This window comes from Pagrus major, chromosome 22 (genome assembly GCF_040436345.1).
Source record: "Pagrus major chromosome 22, Pma_NU_1.0".
In the NCBI taxonomy this organism is placed as follows: Eukaryota; Metazoa; Chordata; class Actinopteri; order Spariformes; family Sparidae; genus Pagrus; species Pagrus major.
The window spans coordinates 24,241,926-24,265,870 of record NC_133236.1 but is presented as its reverse complement, the minus strand read 5'-3'; the positions used below and the strand labels follow the sequence as shown (position 1 = coordinate 24,265,870).

At 41.9% G+C, this 23,945-nt stretch overlaps 1 protein-coding gene across 1 annotated transcript; it reads right to left on the bottom strand.

The window, feature by feature from the left end:
• Positions 1 to 1,384: 1,384 nt before the first annotated feature.
• On the bottom strand, positions 1,385 to 22,412 carry arhgap18 (Rho GTPase activating protein 18). Its single transcript, XM_073492769.1, has 18 exons — positions 22,152 to 22,412; positions 13,461 to 13,683; positions 12,307 to 12,445; positions 11,224 to 11,306; positions 10,811 to 10,963; positions 9,200 to 9,263; positions 8,676 to 8,794; positions 7,282 to 7,353; positions 7,026 to 7,119; positions 6,763 to 6,854; positions 6,527 to 6,604; positions 6,175 to 6,334; positions 5,958 to 6,040; positions 5,637 to 5,843; positions 5,316 to 5,450; positions 3,806 to 3,927; positions 3,631 to 3,686; positions 1,385 to 3,470 (listed from the first exon to the last, which is right to left on the bottom strand). Exons 1-18 carry the CDS (start codon positions 22,286 to 22,288, stop codon positions 3,379 to 3,381), a joined length of 2,109 nt encoding a protein of 702 aa, XP_073348870.1. The 5' UTR covers positions 22,289 to 22,412; the 3' UTR covers positions 1,385 to 3,378.
• Between the last annotated feature and the right edge of the window lie 1,533 nt (positions 22,413 to 23,945).

Here is a 23,945-nt window from a genome sequence, read left to right as displayed (position 1 = left end):
CATAATCATAATAAATCAGACATTTTATTTAAAAAAAAGATCAATCAGAATGATAAAAGCTGGTATAAAATACAAGGACATTTGTTTTGCCAGGATACCCAATAAATTATGCAATGAATGCTGTACTCCACTCCTGCACCACTGTTGATCCATGACACCAAAACATGTGGTTACTATTCAAGCACAGTAACCGCAGTGGGATCCCTGAGGTATGTGGGCTCTTCAAGGAAAGAAAGAGCTTGCTGTTATACCCTCAGGCGCTGGATACATTTGAAGTTGGTGAACCTGTCGTGACAAATCTAAAGACGTAAATTTGACATTTTTATGTTTTTACAACTTGTTTTATGTCTCTGTGAGGTCTGTTGGGGTTGTCGCTTTCGCTTTTGTTTGACGTTAAATCACCAAAGCAAGTTGTTAGTGTTAGACTAGTGCATTCAGGAAAGAATGTAGGGAGAGTTCGTACAATTGTAAACAACAGCTTTACTGAAGGTACGCTGTAGTCTGGGGCAAGAAACTGTAATCAGAAGAGAAATATCTGCACTGATAATAAACAAACTGACCTTAAAGGACAACACAATTCCATACTGTTTTACTTTGTTTATATGTGGCGGACCCTGCCACTTTTCTAGCGTCAAATAGTGTTGTGGGGACATTATTTACATTATAGAACAGCTTTTTTATTCACTTATGGAAAAAACAAATATTTTTGAGTTTGTTTTATTACCACATATTAAAATTCTGTGTATTTCTTCTCTAAAACTACATACTGCCCCTTTAATCGCCCATTCCTAATTTACTGGGGATTTATAACTGAATAAGTCATTAGTAAGTGTACCTAACTGGGATTGGCAGGCTGAGAACAATCAATTTGTCTGGTGTATATCCTCCTCCTCCTCCTCCAGCATAACGTATGTAACATGAACTGCAGACTTCATGACTTGAAAATAAAAGTTTTAAATTTGTAGACTAAAATAGCAAAGAGAAGTACAATCACTCTTGCATGTGATTGCAGTCAGGGTTGACGAAGCAGACTACAGTAGACTATGCTCTGTTACGTTTGGTGTCTGTCTCTGATCCATGTTAAACCACTTCACTCTGTCTAAGACCCTGTAAGCCCCACTAAAGCCATTAGCACTCTGACCATTTGACTCAGTGGGCTCATTAACTCTCACAGGAAATTATTTGAATGAAACAGCACCTGGTGAGGGCCGTCAGCTACTTGATGAAGAAAGGGAAGTCACTGGAGGGAAGTCTGCACATTCAACAGTGATATGAAATGCAAATACACACAATGGCAGACAATTGAGAGACTGAACTACAAACAGAGCCAAATTAAACACAGACACACACAAAATTCGTACCGTAAGCACTCATACTCAAGATGTGGTAATCAATAACTGTATGTTTATTTACAGGGTGTTTTAGTGGTCATTTCAGAGGCAGTAATAAGACATCATTATTTGGAAAAAAGAATATTCACATTAAACAACATAATACAAGGCAGGGAGTGACTCAGCTCCCCAAAATTGTTAAAACAGTGACACATTATTTGTTGTCAGCACTCCACAGCTTTCCACAAGAGAAACATCTGCCATGTTTGACTCTTGTGATGCGGATATGATCCTCCACAGGCTGTCGAAACCGAGGCACCACACAGAATCAGATTAGATGAAAGCCAAGAGACGTACAGCTATGTGCCAAGAGGATAAAATGGACATTTTCTATTCCTGGATTAATACAAGTTGTCGTATTACTTTTGCCAGTGTACAACTCATCTCCAGATTGTGAGTACTGAGCCAAAAATCAAAACAAGCAAAGCCAAACGTATTAGTGTCCAGATCATTTCTGTAACCCAACATGTGAGTGTTTCATTTAAGAAGGCCATTTATACAGTCAGCAGATTAAGTTATTTAAAATCAGTCCAATAATATCTTTTAAAATGTTCAAATCTTTGGTACAAAACTTGTAAGGCAACAGACTCGATGAATTCCAGGCAAGCTTACACAGAGGCCACCCTATATATGAACATATAAAACTGTTAGGATGTCTTTGTTCTCATCTGTACACTGGTGAGCAGCAGTTATTGTAGATGGACTCACACATTAACACACTCAAACATCAACGGTTTATAGAGTCAGAATGTACAGCAGTATTAACGTACAATAAAAAGAGTGATGTCGTCATTGTGTGTCCTCGTTAGCCATCAGTGACGACACCATGTGAACATTTTGGGGTCTTTGTTGATGTGTGCTCCTCCTTCACACACAATATACCCCCATCTAGCTTTGAACTGTTCATTCCCTCCTTGTTACACTGAAGTGCTTTGATATACACCGCCTGGCACCAGCTTTAGCTTTGATTACAGCCCACATTCGCCGCGGCATCGTTTCACGCAATGTCACAACATTTATTTCCATCCAGAGTTGCATTAATTTTTCGCCAAGATCTTGTATTGATCACGAGAGAGTCGGACCACTGCATCTTCTCCAGCACATCCCAAAGATTCTCAATGGGGTAAAGGTCTGGACTTTGTGGTGGCCAATCCACGTGTGAAAATTATGTTTCATGCTCTCTGAACCCACTCTTTCACAATTTGAGCCCGATGAATCGCGGCATTGTCATCTCGAAATATGGCCGTGCCATCAGGGAAGAAAAATCCGTTGATGGAAAAACCTGGTCAGTCAGTGTATTCAGGTAGTCAGCTGACCTGACCAACTGAAGCAACCCCAGAAAATAGCCTTCAAATCTTTTTTATGTTATGTTATGATTCATGATTTAATAAGAATTTGAATATTTCATTGCCCCAAACTATATTATTCCAGCATATTTACTCCAGACACAACAAAGTGATTAGTGGCAATAAATCACAGTATACAACTGTAATACTTACAGTGTCGCATAATATTAGGAATCACAATATTGTGGCTCAAGTGCTCTGACAAAATTGGAGAAATACATTTCCACCAGAGTACAACAGTTATCCGTCATGACTCTAGAGATGACAAGGTTTAATAAAAAAACAAGTGGTTTTCTTTAACCTGCACAACGACCTTGCAGGCAGTTAGTCACAGTCCGGGGTGCTGAGCGGTGGTGCCCGACACTCATGTGTTTTGTATTAATTCTAATAGCCAGGATAACTTATATCTCATACTTTAGCAACGATTTACAATAATTTGAGAATGCTTTGCACAACAGCAGAACACCAACATACTATAGGTCACTTCAACTCGTGCAACCATCTGTGTTCAGAAATGCCTTCGCTACAAGTTGAACAGTCCAAGTAGGTCCAAAACCAGCAGAAACCACAGAGAACCAGGGGGCGTCTCTTCTCAGTGGGACACGGTGGAGAAGCCTGGAGCAGTCCAGCATGCAGCCGGTTTATCTCTGCACAGCTTTAATGACCCATTCTGCTGAAGGATTCAGCTGGATGAGGTCTTTCATGTACGTTTCCCCGTCTAGACATCTCTCCTCTGAGGGACGACAGATACAGAGGAGATGGAGGAAAAGCATTACGATGTAGGCACTATAACTATGAGTCATCACTTTTTAGCCCGCTAGTTGGGTAATCAGCAGAGAGTACAAAGTCATAAACACTGTAATTAATCATGTTTTAGTGTGAGCAGGACTTACTTATGTTTCCTCCAATCTCATAGAGACACAGCTCTTCTCGCTTTACTGTCACTGAACTGAGAGGACAAAGAAAGAAAGCAAGAGAGAGAAAGAAATTAAGACAAAAATGACTGTAAGGATGGCTCTTATATAGCCAAGAATAACACTGTATCTGTGCTGTATGTATAAGATGTACCTGTCCTGGCTGAGGAAGCGTGTTAACACATCAGCAGCCTGCAACTCTTCAGTAAGCTGGACAGCCATGGACACTTTACTGAACTGTGGCGCTTGGACTCGAATAAATCCCTGCGAACTCTCCTGGTTGTAAACACAGAGACAAGCAGAGAGTGAGAAAAACACGCAGTCAATCACACGGCCATATACACTTTTTTCAGAAGAATCGGGGACTTCAGACGACAAGAATGTGGAGTTGGATAAATTCCTGCTCTTCTGTTTAATAAACTCCAAACACTGTCGGGTCTCACAGCACTTAGCTGAGCATGCAGGGTCAAGTGTTGCTGTGGTTACTCATTCACCACGATACTGTCAAGAGGACAGTCCATTACTGCTGAGCTCTGCAAGCTCAGCTGTCTTTCAGAAGTTTAACAGACTTTGATTGATCATTTATTTAGTGCCTTGGAGCAAACTACTCAGGCACATGATTAGTGTTGCTGTGACCTAGAAAATGCTAAATCCTAATTGGTGATCATCAGATTCATGTGAGCCAAGTCAGTGTGAATCCAGTGTCAAGAGAACTCAGAGATCTCCTCAAGAATTTCAGCTAATTTAAGTGAAATGTTCATGTTTCTTGTTGCTAAATGTTCAGTTGTGCTCATTAGACACAATAAATGCAGATAATTGAATTTACCGTATGTATTGAATGGAGCAATTCATTGCAGCGATGTGATAAGGACACATATCTTATCACTAGCTTACACTGTTGCACCATTTGGAAAATATACCCACAGAGAAGCAACATTCCTAAACATCCCCACTAGATGCCGCTATTTCTCATTAGACTACACATGTACACAATCTGTACATTATGACCACCATGAGATGATTGATTGGTATCAAATTGTGGCTATTTAGGTTTTTATTGCGTCTTACTGCTTAAGTTCAGCCAGAAATGATCCATCTCGCACCAACATACAAGGTATGAAAATGTTGCTGTATGATAACCATCTCAGAAAATATCACAGTTTAACAGTATACAGTATAAAACAATCATTTACGGAAACAAAAGGATTTTTTGGTTGAACAAACACTATAATTTATAATTTTTTTAATAATCTCATGTGCTGACAGACATGAAACACAATAAACTTGAAATATTATTTCATTTAATAACAGTAATATGTTAGAATTCAATACCATATATACAGCAAATGGACAGGATATGATAGTTGTAAACTTTTATACCACGGTATACCTTGAAAACGGTATAGTGCTGCAACCCTGGTTTGAAATCTTGCAAGGTTTAATGGAAGAAGAAGGAGCAGCACAGTGAGCTGTCAGATACAGGAGGTCACATATGTCCAATTTCTAAAGAAGGAAACCAGCTCCTTGCACTGTGCCTTGCTGCTCACAGACTCATGCCATTCAGGTGTTTCCAAATCAGCTACGACTGAACTCTTTGAGATTACCACTTTAAATAATCAAAAACCTGCAGTGAAATAAAGGAACCATAAAATGAAAACTCCTACCTCTGCGACAGCTTTATCAGACGGTTTGTCTGTGGTAATCTTCTTCAGCAGCTTCCTCATAGCTCTCTCTTTATTTAGTTTCCGCTGACTCTCCATGTTTTGTTGCCTGACCTGGGTCACGATGAACTTGGGGATCTGGAGACGAGAGGCACACAGAGAATGGGAGATTTGATACCCTCATTACACAGCGTATCATCCACCATCCTAAAAGGAAAAATCCATCTGGATGCTTGTGTGAGTGACTGTGTTCTCCATTGATTTCAATAATAAAAGTGTTGACATTGACACAAATTTGACCCTTTTTTTTTTTTTTACCCTTACCGTCCACAGAAGATTCTGGTATCTAATCAGCAGCCGGACGATGTTGGCCGTGCTGGTCGCCATCGAAAACTCCTGTTGTTCTGTGATCTTGGAGCGGAACCCCTTGAACATGAAGACGTTGGGTGCCATGATAACGGACACATTGTTGAGGGTCATTTTATTGTTGGCCTGATGGTCAATAACACGCTGGAAAAACTCCACCAAGGCCTGGGGAAGCCAAACAGAAATCAAGTTCATGATAAGCTGCAGTGAAACTTCTTTTCAAGTAGTTCCAGGGGAAAAGTTCCTGCGGTGAAAAATTCAGTCTGAGTGTGGATCTACCTTCAAAGTATCCCGATTGGCCTCAGGTAACAAAAGGACCAGCAGGTTCAAAGCCTGCAGCTGTTGCTTCTTTGTGGGGAGCTCTGTGAACACAAACACACAGACACACACACACAGAAATGCTTGGTGCAAGGTTTTTCAGGTTATTTGTCTCATAATGTGGCAGTAAAGCTCTTGTGAGTAAGCAGAAAACGTAATGAACAGGTGGTATACGCACTGTTGACAGCAATGAACGCGTTGAGGTACTCCACAGTCAGTAATGGATGGGGTAACTCCCTGATGAACAGCTTCAAAAGGCTAGCGGCATCGTGCTGCTTCAACTGTTGCCATGGAAACATCCCGTCATAGAAAGAGGACTCGAGCTCCTGGCACAGAGACTGGATTTGGGACAAACACAACAGATTCACACACAGGGAAAAGCTCATCAGCTTCAAGAAGAAGTCTGACTAATGCTAACAGCCAGGACAACAGGCTGGTGGTTGAATAATGTTGGTAATCGAGCTTTACAATTACTAATTTAACATTTTACAACATGTCTGTAATGGTGGCAGTCAAGTACTTCAACCAACCTTGACTCTAGTGGCCGCTCCAGGGATCCGTAGCAGCCCCTCCGTGTCTAATCCCTCGTCCTCAATGTGACTAATGAGCTAGAAATAAGTGAGAGAGATCAAGGTTAGGTGAAACATCACAAGTAGAAGGTGTAAAAACTATGATTTAAGGTGGACATAATGATCACAGTGCAGTGAATCTAAAGTATAAAGTCATCTAACAAGATGACTGTAATGTTGAATTGTCCACGTCTCACCCTCTGCAGTAGGAATGGCACTTTGGTCCCAGGAGCCCGCCTGTGGTCCTGATCCAATAAAGTGGTGAGGGGAACACCAAACAGACCACTTTCTGCACACACACACAAACACAAATATTTAGTAAAACAGAAATATCCTCATAAAGTACACTAACTGTACATATTTACCTGGAAAAAATGTAACTGTGTGTGTCAGTGTTTGCTCTTATTGGTTATTTTTTTACTTTGTCTGTCTTTGTTTGAGTTTCTGTGCTTGTGTCTACCTTTAGTCTTGACTTTGACAGCTTTGTGAGGCTTCAGGTCGATACCAGCAGTGTCGAACAGAGCAGTCGACTCGACCAGCACCAGTCTACGCACCTGACAGACCATTAAAAACAGACAAAAGGTTTATAAGACAATCAACTAACTCATCCATTATAGGACCATTATGTTTAACCAAGGTGGATCATAAAATAAACATGACATGTACAAACAAAGATGTTGAAGCATCCACAGATCATTCTGTCATCAACACGCTACCTTTTTCATATCCAGAGGCGACAGATCTCCTATCCTTGTCTGACCCGTTTTATCTCGGAGCAGCTTGAAGTTCTAGAGAGGAAAATAAAGAGAGACATTGACTCTGTTTACATGAACACAAGTATTTCACTATTATGTCAAATATTCTGAATTTGACAAGGGTTTTGTTAACAGCATATTCTGTTTGTCACAGCCCAGCTAGTCAACGGTTTGCAAGGCTGGGGAAGAGATGCACGGCAAAGGAAAACTCAACATTTCTGGTCGGAAGGAGAAACACACCTACTTTTAAACGTTATGAAAGACCTGGATATAAACAGGATGCGTGTAAATATTATAATGCAGACCTTTTAAAAAAGGTGGGTGAAGGAATGAAAGAGGAAGGCTGTTTGTGTGGTCGAACATGTCCGCCACACATGGAAAACATTATTTTGTGCAAAAACAGGAAATGACACAAGTGGCTATAGCCATTTGAAATTTCGATGTGATCAACAACGAAAAACAAAGTATGCACGGCTGCATGTTAACAGGAATATTACTGGAATTATTTATTTAGCCATTAGTAGTAATTGTTTTTTTTTGGAATAAGGACAAAAAAACATAATATTTTGTGGATGTAATCATAATAAATTCACCGTTAACACTATGCAAAATAATTCCTGACTGCATTTACTTCTACACTGCATGCTGAATGTGTTATGTGTATTACTAAAGTGCATGAGAGGACATACAGTGGAGATAATAATAATGTTATACCAACTCCGACCACCAGAGAGCACTACAGACCAGCACTCAAACTGCTCACACCCACTAACTCTGCCTCCTGCTGATATGCAGCACAACCTGTCACTCATACTGTATGCTGTTTAACTATAACTCACTATACTATATTCTAATGTATATTGTTGGATTTTGCATTTCATGCTACACTCTATATGCATTAATTTACAAGGCTAAATTGTTGACAAAACAACAACAACTAACTCAATAAAAACACAAGCTGTAGTCGTGCATATCCAACATAGAGCACATTATAAAACTTTGTGGCCATAAAGGAAATACGTCACTCATGATTAATCTGATTATATAACATTCAAGGTGCAACCAAGAAGGACATTTTGTCACAGCTGAAAATACACAGTGAGCTTCTATATAGTAAAGTTCTTAAAGTTAGTAAAGTTTCTCAGATCTCTGTTTGTGCTATCCTTTGCCATCATCGATCCAGAACAGCTACCAAGTTATCACAACAAGCTCTAATATAACCCCGTGCTAAATAATGCTGACAGCAAGAGAGCAGCTCAAAGTGGCGTTGCTTATGTTTGCATAGCAATGCATTAAATCAGTGCACGCCAGTTGAGTCATTACACCAGTGGTGCCACCGCTCGTTTGTGACTCACCGGTAGTTTGTCGTCAGGTGAGCTCGGGCCGGTGTTGACTTTTAACCTCTGATGATTATCCCTGTAATTCAGCGCCTGTTCTGAAAACGCCACTTCAACGTTCAGCTCTGTCTCGGTTTCTGTTGAGAGACACACACACGTAAAAAAAAAGAAATAGAAGATACGACCGCACAAGTAGTGAAAAACAGATGTGTTTATGTCGGTAAAGTACAGTTGTATAGACACACAGGCAGACAATTAAATGTGTATGTGTGTCGTTAATGCCTCAGTGTTTAATTCACTGCAGCAGAAAGAGGAAGGAAGAGAAGCCTGCTATCTTTTATGTACCTATAAATAATCTAGTGGCTGCATGAACTCATATTTATAGGCTTTACCTCACTGATCTACAATAAATAAAAGCTGTATTATTTCCAGGATGTGAGTGTGAGTTGCTATGCAGAAGTCTGTTTGGGCCTCAGTTTATCATTCTCCATGCTGACTCATATACGTGTGTGTGTGTGTCTGCAGCAGCATGATGCACATACCGGCTGAAGTGGTATCTTTTTGTCCATTCTCACTTCCCTCTTGTGGTTTACTCGGCTCCTCATCCTACAACACAACGCAGACACATAACTGTAGAGGGCACAATGTTTAACAAGTCACAGATTTACACAGAGCGCCCCCTCCCTTTTACATTTTTCACGTTACATATTATCTGGTCTGTTAATTAGTGGACAAACCGTGTGTTGTAAGTGAAAAAAGTGCAAGACCCTTGGCTCAAAGTTTATTCTGCTGACTGGGGTACTTCGGAGTAGCAGTAGTGAACGTATTTCAACCCAAACCAATACATATATTTTCAAAATGTTGAATAGTAAGTCTGGTAGATTGCAGAAACAAACAGATTAGTGATTGGTTACTGATGGTTGGAAGCAACGACAAAAGTAACGTTGGCAAAGCTATGACCATGTCCATGTGGTTAAAAAAGAGGACATGTTTGATTTATGTGTTCTGGTGGGACGTTCAATTCATACTATCAGAGACGGAGGAGATAGAAAATCATATCACCTATGGAACGTGATTTATGTTCTTTGTTATCACTGCTTACTGTGACAGAAGTCGGTTCACACTTCTCCGAAAAACATATTGATAACCTTTAAAGGAAATCATACTGCCTGTCTTGCAGAGAACTAGATGAGTAGATCTAAGTATAAGGCTACTTAGCATAAAGACTAAGCTCAGCTGGGTGAAGCAGCTAGGCTAGGCTGTGAGTCTCTGCGCAAAGACTGCTCCAGTGACAACCAGCAGTGGTTGCCTTGTCGAGGCATGTAAGGTGACAACAAGCCAAGGAATAGACCTGCACATATCACAGCTTACATTTCATTTTCATTTCCGAAGTAGACAAACACGATATAACATGTTATGTTGAAGCTTTAGAGGTGCTGGTAGGTGGATTTTGTTCCTATTGGACAGAGCCAGGATAGCTGTTTTCCCTTGTTTCCAGTCTTTATGCTAAGCTAAGCTAAGAGGCCGGTCGCTCTAGCTCAGATCAACATGTCTGATATAACAGATTTCATTGACTCTAGCCAGTATCACAGTTTACAGTGAAAGAAGCAAAGCAGCTGAACACCTGTACATCTAACTTCTCTGGTGTTTCAGTTTACACTCTTAGATTAGAGCCAGTTTCACAACAGGAACTTTCCCCAAGGACTAGGAACCTTGAGAGGAACTGACCAGAGTCTAAATTAAGGTCCAGGGACATTGTCTTGCCCCTCGTAAAGTCCCTGCCCGAGGGAAAGTACTTTCCATAAGTATAGGAACTTTGGGTGTGGGGATTGCAGCACTCAACATTTCTGATTGGTTGAGTACTTGCAGGACTATTTTCACAATCTGCAGCCGCAAACCATTTTATTGTGTTCACTGTGCTGTGACACATCAAGATAGAGTTATAGAAGGAAGCATACGACAGATCCATGTCAAAGTCAATAGAACATGGTGGAAACACAAACAACAACAGGCTGCAGGGCCCTTCTACTTCCTTGAAAAGTGGTTCCTGCAACTAAAAATGTGGGTACTTTGGGTGTAAATGGGGCAACAGTCTTTTAATGCTGATAGAATATAATTAGTTTGCATTTATTTGAGCGTGTGCATCTCCAAACCTTTTCAGGAGGTCTGAATATATCCCTGACATCAGGAACATGTTGCCGGTTTCTTCGCCGTAACAGCGTCTGCTGTAGGGTTGTCACACGCCGTTCAACAGCTGCCGCCTGACTTCTGGTCAGTGTGGACAGGAACACCGCGTTGTCTTCTTCCTGTAAATATATCAATCAATCGATCAGACTCAAACATGAGTTTATCCATCTCTCTATCTAATGCCTTCTTCAGTCACTCTGTCGTCTTTTTTGTCAAACACATTACTTCTCATGAAGCAGATTCCAAAGCATTGCATAAGTAAACAGTACTGTGTATGTTCACTGGAAGATGCGAACTGCAAATATGAAAGGGATAAACAAACAATGACTCAAACTAGACTCAGATATAACTATTTAAATAAGGAACAGACTACTGCCACCTGATCCAGGTCAGCTGCCAGTGAATCATCAAACAGCCGTGCTAGCCCCGCCTCCGTAAGCCACGCCTCCTCCTGTTCGCCTTCTGAAAGAGAAATAAGCAGGAAAAAATTTTAAAAAGGGAAGATAAAGGATTTTTATGACTTTTATGATTCACTGCTATCACCATTTTGTGACGCAAAATGAGGGAGACTGGTACGGACAAAGATTAGAGAAAAATGAGGATGGAAGCCTCTCTTCATCCAAGAAGACACTCGTAAGTCAGGTGCAGGAAAGGGAAAGGTGTAACCATATACAGCGCCGGACACGTACCCTACAGGAAGTGTGCGTTTGCTCCACAGAACAATAGTTTTTAAAAACAAGCTAAATAAAACTTAAGAGGTATACACATAGGAATTGCTTTCCTCTTATGTAAGGAGACGCAGAGCTGGTCTGCACAATGGACAGCTAGCATTAACCTTTAATATCATTCTCCCAGCATCATTCTACTTCAAAACATTTGGCACTACAATACTTTCCAATTTAGGTTATCTACATACAGAAACTCTAGATTGTATACCTGTCCTTTCCATTTCTTTCTTTTTTCTTTTTATTAATTTCTATTCCAATTGAATGTAAAACTCATTTGAACTTTAATATTTTCTGGAATACAGTAACAACCACAACAAGATGAAAAACAACCACGACAAGATGAAAAAACAACCACAAAGAGACACTACATGACTACAAAGATATCTCAAACGACCACAAAGAGACAGAAACAACAACAAAGATATGCTAAATGACTACAAAGAGATGTCACATGACAACAAAGAGTTGCCAAACGACCACAAAGAGACATAACAACCACAAAGCGATGTTACATGACTACAATGAGCTGTCAAGTGACATGTATGTGGCCATTATCTCATAATCCATCCGTGTCTGGAACACACACTAGCCTGTGATCAAACTATAAGTAGACTGCTCTGACTCGAGACTGGAAACACACAATGTGAAACGACTGTCTGTGTACACAAGCAGATGTACGAAAAGGAGAAATTTATGTCTCTTTCAGGTCTATCCATGGATACAGTGTATCCTACCCTCAGGAATTTTCTGCTGCTCCTCCTCTGGCACTTCCCCTTCTCCTCCACCTTCTCCCCGGCCCGCTCCTCCTCCTGAGCTAGTGATATTCTCCACCTCCTTCCAATAGTCGTCCATCTCTAGCTCGTCCAGAGAGTCCTGTTAAGATACGCAAACATTTGTACAGATGAGGATTTCATTACTGAGTTTCGAGTTCCCGTTCGTGTTTCATATCTCGTTTCTCACCTGAGCAGTGGTTTTCGTTGATCGAGTTACAAGGAAAAATCCCTCCTACATATCAGATATGATGCAAAGAGATAACAACTAACAGCCCACGACTCACGGCCAGTCTGAACAAGCCTCACAGGTGGTTGTGAACCAGCTGTGCAGCTTCTCTCAGACACACACACACACACCGAACACACACATATTTTACATAAAACTCCCCACATTTAAACAGAGCTCGGAGCTTGTTCTTCTTGTTTACTCTAGTCTTCCAAAAAAGGCATTTAACTTGAATTAATGTTAAGTTTATTACAGAGTCTCCAGGCTGGTTTGAGCCAACGCTCATTCTCAGGAAAAACACCAGAGAGACTGACGATGCTTCCACACTGAGAGCTACATATTACTTCAAACATGAGACAACGATTGTATACCTGCCAACAAAACCCCCTGTTAAATTTTAACAGTTGCAATTTAGACATTTATAGCAGACATTCTCATTATGAGTTAGTACAACTTTAGAAAAGATTGCTGCCTGTGAATCACCTTCTTTAGTTCATTTTTTTTTTTTATAGTTTATGTTAACCGGCTCCATTTGCTGCTGTTTATGTCTTACTGGGACGTCTTCATCCATTAATTATCTGTCTGCGTAATGCATGCACTCTGTGTTAACAAGTCTGACCTGACCCTATTACTTCTTGGCCAGTGATTTAACAAGGTGCTGCCTCCACGGAGCAAACTATTTTGCATGCCAATATGGAGGCCCACAGTTGAACTAGTTAAATGTAAAAGGTCATATTGGACATTTTTATGTAGACAAATCCTTTTTGAGCTTGTAGAAAGGTGCAGAATAAATGCAATGGTACGTGGTGAGATGGAATATCACATTTAGTGGCTGATGTCCCAAGTTTGATAGCGCCTCTATAAATGTATCTCATCATTCACAGCCTACCTGAGAGCTGCAGCGCTGATATGTGGGCCGCGGCCTGGGCCTGGAATTGGGACTGTGTCTGGGGCTGGAGCCTGGCTTGGGGCTGGAGGAAGGCCTTGGGTTGGGTAATGACGATGGGTCAGTGCCGGTGGTTTTTGTATTACTTGTGTTAGCTGAAGGCACGTGTCTGTCTCCATGATGTGTGGTCTGGTTCTGCTGAACGGTGTAGTGGCCTGTTCTGCGGCTACAAGAGAGACAGACACAGACAGGTAAGCAGACAGATACAAAGTCTGGTGATTAGGGTGAACAAACCTTTGTGAAGACATGTCAAGATCTGTCTGACATGCCCTGACAAAACTATTAACTTATTTTAAGACTTTATGCTGTCAATCTTGGAGTGAAACTTGCTCCCAGCCGTATTGGTTTCACTTACAGCCATGGACTTTGTGCCGTGTTCACCAGTGACGTTACGATGGATGCCTCAACACAGCACCTATAATAAAAATATTCCTGCATTATAAATGTCCCGCTGTCTGCGAACTGACTGCTCCGTAAAGGCAGGATTTGTCTTAACTGTGATTTAGCTTCATCTCATGGTTAAGGCTGCTATGCCTTTAATGGAGTGACTCGAGAGGGACAGCCGCCACAGGAGGCGGACAGTGAGTCAGATAGACAGAAGTCGGCCAGCGGCTCTAACTAAAGACGAGCCAGCAGTGTGTTGAATTCCCAGCCAGTCAACTAATGAGAACGTCAGCTGGGACTAAGAATAGCAGCACTCACACAGCGAGCTCAACACAGTCAGCTCATCTCAGCAGACAGTATAGTATAGTATGTTGTTCAGCCCAGCCTAGCTAAATGTGAACCCTCAGTTGTAGTTATAGTATGAATGACCTCATTCAGGTTATCTCACTGTAATCATAGCAATTGTATCTGGTCATAATAGTTATTACACACGTAGACACTCGAAGAAGTGAAGTAGCTGCTCATACAGCAATCAGAACCCAAAGTCACAGTTATCTGTTGTTTACTGCAGAAATACTGAGAAAAAAAAGCCCTGCTGCCATTTAAAACACAGGAATGGAGGCTTCGCTCAACCCAAACTGAACGACAGCTCATTTAACATACATGTGCCGTGTTTTAAAGGGTAACTCCACCAATTTTACACATTACAGTGTGTTTACAGGTCTTGGTGAGCACTACTGCATATGTGAGAAGAAGTATAAGAAGTAGTATGAAGTCTTTTGTGGCTCCAGACAAAGCTGCATGTCATTTGATAAAATGCCTCGCATGATGTCACCCAGCACGCAAGGAATATTAAAGGCGAGATCTCTGCTTATCAATTTTGATAATTTGTTTTTATACTGTCCATAAAGAGCCAAACAGCCAAGGAATGATATCACTGGAGGCAATATATCAGATTACATCGTCCTGTAGAGCTCCAAATGTTTCATACTTGTTTTTTTACCCTTTAAGACACAGACTAGCACTAAGCATCTACTAAATACAGATTAATCCATGTTTTCTGCTGCTTTAGAAGGTTTCTACATCACACCCGCATGTTTTCAATTAGGATGATCTAAGAAAAACACCCAATGCTTATGTTGCATTCACAGGCGTAACTCTGTTAAATGTTACGACTGTGTAATTACAGACGAGGCTTCATGAATGGCTTGGAGCTGTATCTAAAGTGTCACATGTCATAGCTTTAATGGCCTTAAACATTATCATCACACATCATTGATTCTGTACGGTGTCCAAAAACAAGCGCACAAAACACAAACACATGGCCACAGTGCTTCAAAACGAGGCCATACTCCTGCTCATGAATAGATTTAAATGATTCAAACATAAGGTATGTGTGGGCTTTGCAAATGTTTGACTGAATGTCCCCTTTGTTTTGCGACAGGAAGTCACATTATCTCACGCAGCACATTCTCTCTCTGGTTCACTACAGAGTAATCAGGGAGTGAGCAGCTGTCTACAGCTCGTCTTCGGCTTCTACACACCATGATGATCAAGCTTGAAGGTTGTTGTCATTCACCCATCTACTTTGTGATCATCCAGCTTGTCTCATCTACCCAAACACACTGAGAGAAGAGATACAGAGCTGTGTATTTTGTCAGTGGGGATGTTAAAAAGTTGAGCCCTACCACAGGACCGACTGAAACTGGATGTGTCAGCTGTTACTGTGAGTCTCTGCAAGTTGGGGAGGGTGAGTGGAGGGGTATTTAGTTGGTTTCAATCTGCAACTTCACCCTAGATGAAATCCTACACACTGGACCTTAAGGTGAATGTTACAATACCACAGAGTAAAAATACTTCTCACCGGAGAGTCGGACTAAACAGCCAGTCAACGGTCTATATTAATTAATTTGGGATTATCAGCGGAGTATTACTCTGAGGGTTCATGCTGAGGCGAGGCCACATACCACAGCAGACTTCCTGTCGCACACACACACAGTGTACATATTAATAAAGCGATAAAAACACTGGTAAATATAGACACACACACACTTTGATCTGATTTGAACAAAGAACATCAGGTATTTTACCAGCAGCTGACCTCCTCCTCTGCTTCCTTCCTCTAATCCCTTTATTCCTCCTCCCTCCTCCTCTTCATCTATTTCCTCTCCTCCTACACTTTGGCCTGGACTTGTGTCCTCTTCCTGTCTAGTGGTACTTTGTATTTCAACCCTGTTTTCTTCTCTGTGTCCTTAATCTCCTGGTGGTGCCATCTCCTCTCCCCCCAGTAGGCTTTATTCTGCACACTGTGTGATAACACAAACAGGACCATATTGTCCGTCTCTTTGTGTCTTCATAAAAACAAACTTAGCAGGTCGTTCCCCTGTAGTACGCTCATTGCCTCACTAAAGCCTCACCAATTGAAATGTTTTCATTCATGAGGAATGACAAAAATGTGCTCCTCTGAAGTAGTGGAGAAGACGCGTTTACCTTGGAAGCAGATTTAAACCTGGCAGACAAGCACATGAGCTCCCAGGATAAGTTAATTATTTACCTCCATCCAGAGCTTCAGTATGAACAACGGTTAGACTAAACCATAAATCTAAGATTAGCAAACACACAAACATTATCAGAAATATTAGTGTTGGTAGTTCCAACTTACTGACGGCACTAAACAATGGTTTATTCATTCAGCTACAATGTATTTACATATGCATACCAGCTGACGTCCAAAGTATTACCACTCTATTTACATTGATGATTTGTGTGTTATTTTTAGCCATGCTAGCGTGGGTGAGGGGCGACCTTTGGTCCAGACTAAATATCACAACAAAAATGACTTAACAATTAATGCCTGCAAATGAAACGGATTCATGAAATTTGGTGCACAAACATGTTTTCATGTGGAGCGATCAACAGGTCAAAGTCTAAATTTGTCCAAAACTTTGGTTTATGATGAAACAGCTGTGTGTATGTTGTGATTAGTGATAATTAGCAGATGTTAGCATACTAACATGCTAAAATAATAAACATTATAGGCTACCTGCTAAATATCAGCATGACAGCGTAGCCACTGGGGGAATGATGACATGTTAGCATTAGCATATAGCTCAAAGAACAGCATTTTGCAGTATGCAAGCCAGAACGCTCCTCTGGCTATTCTGACCCCCAATCCTCCGCGGAGCAGACGAAACGCATCAAAACTCAGGGTGTGTCAAACAAATATAAATAAAGCCAAGAGAGCACAAACATTTGACAGCTCACTGACAGATACTGACGGAATGACAGACGCCGCAATGGCAGATGACAGCGCATTCAAGTGTAAGTACCTTTTCTTTGTATTACTGTAAAATTTGGCGCCAAGGCTGTGATGGATATAGAAGCAACAGGATCAAAGTTCAAGGCACACTATCGTGACAAAGTAGTATGTCCCAATTATGCATACTGCATGGTACATAATGTAATGTAAGGGCAGCTGCAGGTATTTGTATTTGTGTTATACCAAAAGTCTGGACCAACACCAAAGTTCAAAAGCCAACTAGAAGCAGGTGTAGTTATGACTGGACACAGAAGACTGTGACGTAGTGTTAGGCACCTACTCCAGCTATCTGATTGGTTAAGACACTCATGCCTCGTTTTTCCACTCAACTATTATCCTGTCGTTTGAGAATACAAATTTACAACCGTGTTAAAAATTAAGCTGTCGACCATTAGTGGATGTCTCAACCTCAAAAGCAAGACAGTCACGCTTCCTGTGACTGAATCGCTGATAATACCGAGATGTGATATTGATAATCTTTTGTGTGGCTATCCAGCTTCATAAGCTGTGAGAGTGCAGAGAAGGACACCCACAATAACGTAAACAAATTATTCAAAGCTTTAAAAACAACAGCACACATGACTTTGCTTTCTTTTCACACTCGTGGAGGTCAGGCGGGCTGCCCTTGTGAGTAAAACAAACACATTCTCGCACAGGCTCACAATGACCTTTAAAGGAAAACAGTGGTGCAGCTGTGTGAGCTATTGTTCTACTCTTTGCACCTTTATCCACACACACCTTTTATCACCTGCTTGGAGCTGCCGACAAACACGGAGTGTGTGCGGTCGTGTGCGTGTGCACGTGTGGAGGAGGAACCAGCTTGAAAAAAAAGTCGTACACTCCGAGGTGCAAACAGGAATAGAGGGAGACCATATCAGCCCGCAAAGAGCAAGTTCAGCACTGATGAGCTGAGTATGAGTCAAGATCTGAGGAAGTGAACCCTGTCAGCATGACGCCAGAGTGTTTCTTGAGTTCCAACTAAACAACAGCAGCATGATACTGCGGGATTTATATCAAAAGAGCGGATTTCGACAGTTTACGTTTTTTTAAAAAGGGACAGTTCACCCCAAAATCAAAGATACATATTACATATACTGTACATTTAGATGAGCTGTAACGTTAGCTAGCCTCTCGTCCACGAGTAGACGTCCTCCTTCTGCACGGTGATACAAAAATAAAACGGTTCCGACATGAAACCGCCCACAACAAGGTCTGAATAATCTTGAGTATCAGGGTCGTGATCTCTGGAAGGAGACATCGCTGTTGAGTGCCATCCAGTTCCATTATACTGGAGAGAAGGCGGACATCTCTACAGCTGAAGTCTCCAAAACTTGGAGAATCACACCAATACAGTCTAGATATATATTTAGCACTATAGGTCTTGGTGAACTGTCCCTTTAAGTGTAATAGAAATGAAGTATTTGAATATTTCTATCTTATGTCGTTGAGGGAAATAATATACTTTAAACACCACCACATTAATGTGACAGCTGAAGTCACTTTGCTAACTCAGCTGTCTTATCTTATTAAACACAGTATATAAAGCCGCTAACATGAGTCTCCTCTCAACCAGCTTCAACGTCAAACTGCTTCAAGTACTGTGCGCTAATGCACTAAGAATGCTCTCATCATCTTCTTCTTCTCTTGGCTGCTCCCAGTTTATCAACTTCATCATCAGTGTTTCCATTTCGCTGTCTAATGGAGCATGGAAATCTAATTGTATGATCTGCATATTTGATTTGGCACAGGGCACATGGCAGCCGCACCCATTAGTAATAGTAATTATTAACAACAATATACTATAATAAACTTTATATAGTCACTTAATGCACAATAGCATAGCACTCTGGAGGAAACCATTCTGCGTGTTCAGATCATTTAAAGGTATATTCTGTTGTTTTTAAAAGAGTTAGATGAGAAGACCGATACCACTCTCATGTCTGTGTGGTAAACATGAAGCTACAGCCAGTGGCAAGTTAGCTTAGCTTAGCATAAAGACTGAAAACAGGGGAATAACAGCTAGCCTGGTTTGGTTTAAGTTCAAGTTGTATCTTCTTTGACTTAATCTGCCTAAAAAACAAAATGTGAAAATGACAAGTCACGGCTTTAGCTTCATATTTACTGTACAGACATTCAGTGAGAGACACCGATCTTCTCATGTCACTCTCAGCAAGAAAGCAAATAATCTTGAGAAGTATCTGAGTTCTTCTTCCACCAGTGGAGACGCATGTGGTGGAAGTTCAGACATATTTTTATGAGTTCAGCTTCAAAAACTGAACAAAAGACTGCTGAGGATGTTTTGCAGCCAGCACAAGAATGGGAAATGTGTGTGTGTCTGTGTGTGGTTTTCCCATTCACATCAACAGGTGCCAGCTGCCCTCTGTGGAAAACAGAGGCCGTCTCTGTTCCCCCTTCTCTCTCAGTCACTGGTCTCAGCTATGACACACTGGGTGAATAAATCATCTGAGGAATCTACCCAACACGCTCTGTTCCTTTAATTTGTCGTTTTCAATCTTTCTGTCTCCATTACCGTCTGTTTCTCTTGATTATGTCCTTTTTCCGAGCATGTGGGGGTTACTCAGCAGTTTATTTATGGTCTTCCTGCTCATCCTGAAATGTGCCAAGCTGAATCTGAGTGACACCCAGACACCACGGAGCACTGAGGCAGCCCGATCACGTATGACTTCTTGTAACCTCTCACAGCTTGTCTTCCCTTCCTGCAGATGTCATTTCCCGTGCAGCATTGTATTTCTGCTGCGGGGTCAGGCTGTCCGTTGCATCACACAGTGAATTAATTTAAACCATGTGTGTCCCACTGCCTGCTTTTTCAACGAGTCACACTTCACAAATGCTTGGGAGGAAGCTCTGGTTCCTATACGACGACAGACAACACAACAAAAACACGAACTGAACTTCTCCTTTCCTTTCCACTTAGAAAACATCCATGTGCGAGACACCCAGAGGACACGTAACCTAAGGCTCCTTAGGTCGGATGTCCACTGCTGGTCGAGGGCCAGGGAGCTTTCTGTCTGTCTGTCCGTCTGTGTCTCTCATTTCCTGACTCGGGGGAAACAATGACCACAAAACTAAGCCTTCACGTCAACCTAGACAGGACACACACACTCACACACACACTGCTGCGGGAGGTGAGACAAAGGCAAGCTGTAACGTGATGCTGCTTTTTCTAGCGAGCTGGACAAGCCATCTGGAACACACACACGCACACATACATGTACTGAAGTCACACACAGCGAGGCAGCTGGACTGGGAGTTGTTTACTTGCAGCACACCAGCAGTTGTTTGCGTCCAGTTCGTTGTTTGGATCAGCAAACAGCCAGCGCTGAGTGGACGAATGAACAAGTGAGCTCTGTATATAAATAAAAGACTGTTAAGTGAACACTTGCTTCCATGTGGGGTTAGTTCCCATTCACTGTTTCCTCTCTAATGGCTCTGCAAAATGAGTCTTTTCTTACAGAGAAGTGTTATCATGCCATGAAAGGAGATGTGAAGGAGACTGTGATTGTTGCAGGCAAGGAGGAGACTAAAAAGAAAAGAAGGAAAACAGGGATGAACTAATAAATGGATGGACGAACATTGCTTCTTCACAAGAAAAACAAACATTTGCTGGTTTGAGCTTCTCTAGTGCAGTGACTGTTGTTGTTAGCTGTGGCAAATGTATATCTTTGAGGTTTAGATGGTTGGTTGGACAAACAAAACAAGACGTTGGGTGTAAGAACTTGTAGATGAGCATTATTTACAACAATACATTGGTTCTCAACCTAGGGGTCAGGATCCCCACGAGGGATAAAAGTTAATTTCCAGGGTTCACCAGATGTTTGTGGAGTGAAAGTGTGCATCCAGATGAGTTATGAATGGTGCGAGCGGGGGTCATGAACACCAGCCTGATATTTATGGGAGGTTGTGACCCGAAAAGGTTGAACACCTCTGGATTAAAGGATTAACTGCAAAAACGATGACAGGTTAACTCATAATGACCTAGATTATTTTACTGTATCAAGTGACATCAGATCAGTGAACATCTAACTTCCTTTAAACCTTCCTTCAAAACGTTTTAGCTTCGCAGCTACAGTGAAGAAGACTTTAAAAAGGGGGGCAAATAGCGTCTTTTCAAATCAATTTGGGATCTCTGTAGAAACGGATTACGCAGGACGAGCTGTATGGAGCAATGTTATGTTTTTTATGTTGCTGTTTTTAAGACAGACAGTTGCGAGCTACTTCCGTTGTTTCTGGGGATGCTACAATGTTTTTTGGCTGTGACGCTCCAGAAATATTTTGTAGTTTGCGAAACTTCACCCTACTTTCAATCAGCATGGGGATTAGATAATGACTGAATTTTCATTTTTGGGTGAACTTGACCTTTAAATGACTGATTTATTATCAAAACAGCTGCTGGTATATTTTCTTTTTAACTTTTTAAGATTAATTTTAACTATAGTCCAACAGAAACTAATTGTTTTTTTGTTTTTACTGCAATCACTGACCTGGAAGCAACAGTTTCTATATGGCACAATTCTTGGAGAAAAAAAAAAAAAAGGTTATCTTGAGACCAACGGTGCTGTTGAGGACTCAGATAGGCAACCTTGCAAAATCTGGGCTAGTATAACAAAGTCAAGGTCAACCTGCTGATTAGGGAATGTGCTCAAGGGACAAAAAGTATAACCCAAGGCTGAGGGCGGAGTTAGTCAGTCCCATCATGGAAATAATAATTTAAAAAAAAGCAATTAAGCAGGTCTGTGAAGTGACTGCATCCTGCTGCTCACACACCGCAGGGGGTCCATTCAACTATCCTGCACACTGAGTCCACACAGCAGCTCAAAACATGAGGAAAATAACAACATCAGTGACCTTTGCTCCCTCTCTCTCCCTCTCATTCACACACCTTTAGCCTCACACACACTCATGTGTCCCACCTGGGCGCGGGGGCCTCTGGGCCCAGGGCTGCGGGACACGCGGGGGCACGCCGGCCAGGGTTCGGCAACAGTTCCGCGTTGCTGTGGTAACCCGTTAAAACCACTCCCTGGGACTGCTGCTGCTGCTGCCGACTCATGTTTCCCCTCCTGCTCCTCTGCTGTCCGCTTCACCCACCGCTCACCTCCACCTCCTGCCTGACAGGGAGTCTATCAATCAGCCTGTGTATCGATCTGTCTATCTTTCCATCGCTGGACTCCTGTGCTGCCGACTCATTCTGACAGTGAACTCTCCTCCTCCTCCTCTTCCTCTTCTCCCTCCTCCTCTTCTTCCTTTCTCCACAACTTGTGTGTGTGTTAGAGGAGCTGCTGAGCTGAGCTGAGCGGACAGGGGGCTGGATCACAGACACAACACAGCGCAGGGATTGGCTGAAACCACAGCCCAGGGGCAAAGTTTCACATGTGGTGGCGCCTCCCTCTGGTCCGAGAGAGTACTGACTGACTTCCTGGTGCAATGTTTCAGTAACAGGCTATTAAAAAAAAAAATGAATGATCAACAAACCTCTTTATCAAGTGCATGCCCACCTCATGAGCTGCTGCATGCACTAGAGTCTGTGCTGTATTTAGACTGAGACATAAAGTTAAAATGTTGACATTAAAAATTATTTAAGGGTCTTTATACTTATTTAAGTTAATAAAATAGAAATCATAGCCCTATTACAGGACAGTCGTCATACATGTACAGCCAAAACAACCAAGGACATTATTAAAGGTGTCATATTATGCTCATTTCAGTCCCATACTTTTTATTTAGGGTGTCTACTATTCAAAAACACATTTAAAAGTTTCCTCACTCAGCCCTCAGACTTTACATTGTGATGACGTCACAGATTTTTCACTTCTCTCAGCTTAAGTTTAACAAATATAAAACCTCCATAGAAGAGTGATAATCAACCTCGTCTGCAGTTCTTGTTGAACGGTTTAATGGACGTCTCTTTCATAATGGCGGTCTGTGGGGAAGATGCTTTTTTGGGCCGCAGAGGAATTATGCGCTGCAATACCTCAAGTGGCCACCAGCCCGATTGGTCAGTTTTCACAGGTCTGAGCAGGCACCGCCCACCGTGCGTCCGCATCAGCTCTGCCGGTGTTTTCCGTGAATCGATGAAGGGAAACCTGGATACAGCGTCAGAGGTGGAGCCGCCTTCAGTCCTATGAAAGCTGCTTGGTAGTTAACTATCGATGGACATTTCGTGCAGGATATTGTGACACACTGATGTTGAGACGTTGTTGACTTTTGACCACCAAAATCTAGTGAGTCATAGTGGATGTTTTCGCTAAATTTGAAGAGATTCCCTACGGCGCTCTTGAGACATTGTGATCATGAGAATGGAATGACATGAGGTCATCATGACTCTGACCTCTGACCACCGTATCTAATCAGTTCATCCCCGAGTGGATGCTTGTGCCGAATTTGAAGATGAGATACTGCGTTCTCACAAAACAGACGGACAGTCAGTCTCTCTTTCTACAACATGGGACTTTTAAGGTCAAACAAAGTACTATCCCCAATTGTCCAAAGTCAATCCAAGTGATCATGCATTTCACTAACTGAAGGCCAGGCTGAAGGCACAAAGCCCCCAAAACAAGCAAGAAGTGGGGGCGGCTTCAGCGCAGGCCTCGACAGGGATGACACCGAGCACTGAGATCTACGGGTCAAAGACTCACTAACTGCAATCACACAGTGCGTGATACATTTACATACACTTCAAACTTTGCGTTGTGTCAGCTTCTGGCTTT

Coding starts and splice junctions, on each gene's coding strand:
- arhgap18 (XM_073492769.1), bottom strand. CDS start 22,288: ATGAGTCGGCAGCAGCAGCAGCAGTCCCAGGGAGTGGTTTTAACGGGT. Junction 13,684..22,151: donor CCAGAGGCCCCCGCGCCCAG/GTGGGACACATG, acceptor TCTCTCTTGTAG/CCGCAGAACAGGCCACTACA. Junction 10,964..11,223: donor TGGCAGCTGACCTGGATCAG/GTGGCAGTAGTC, acceptor ATATATTTACAG/GAAGAAGACAACGCGGTGTT.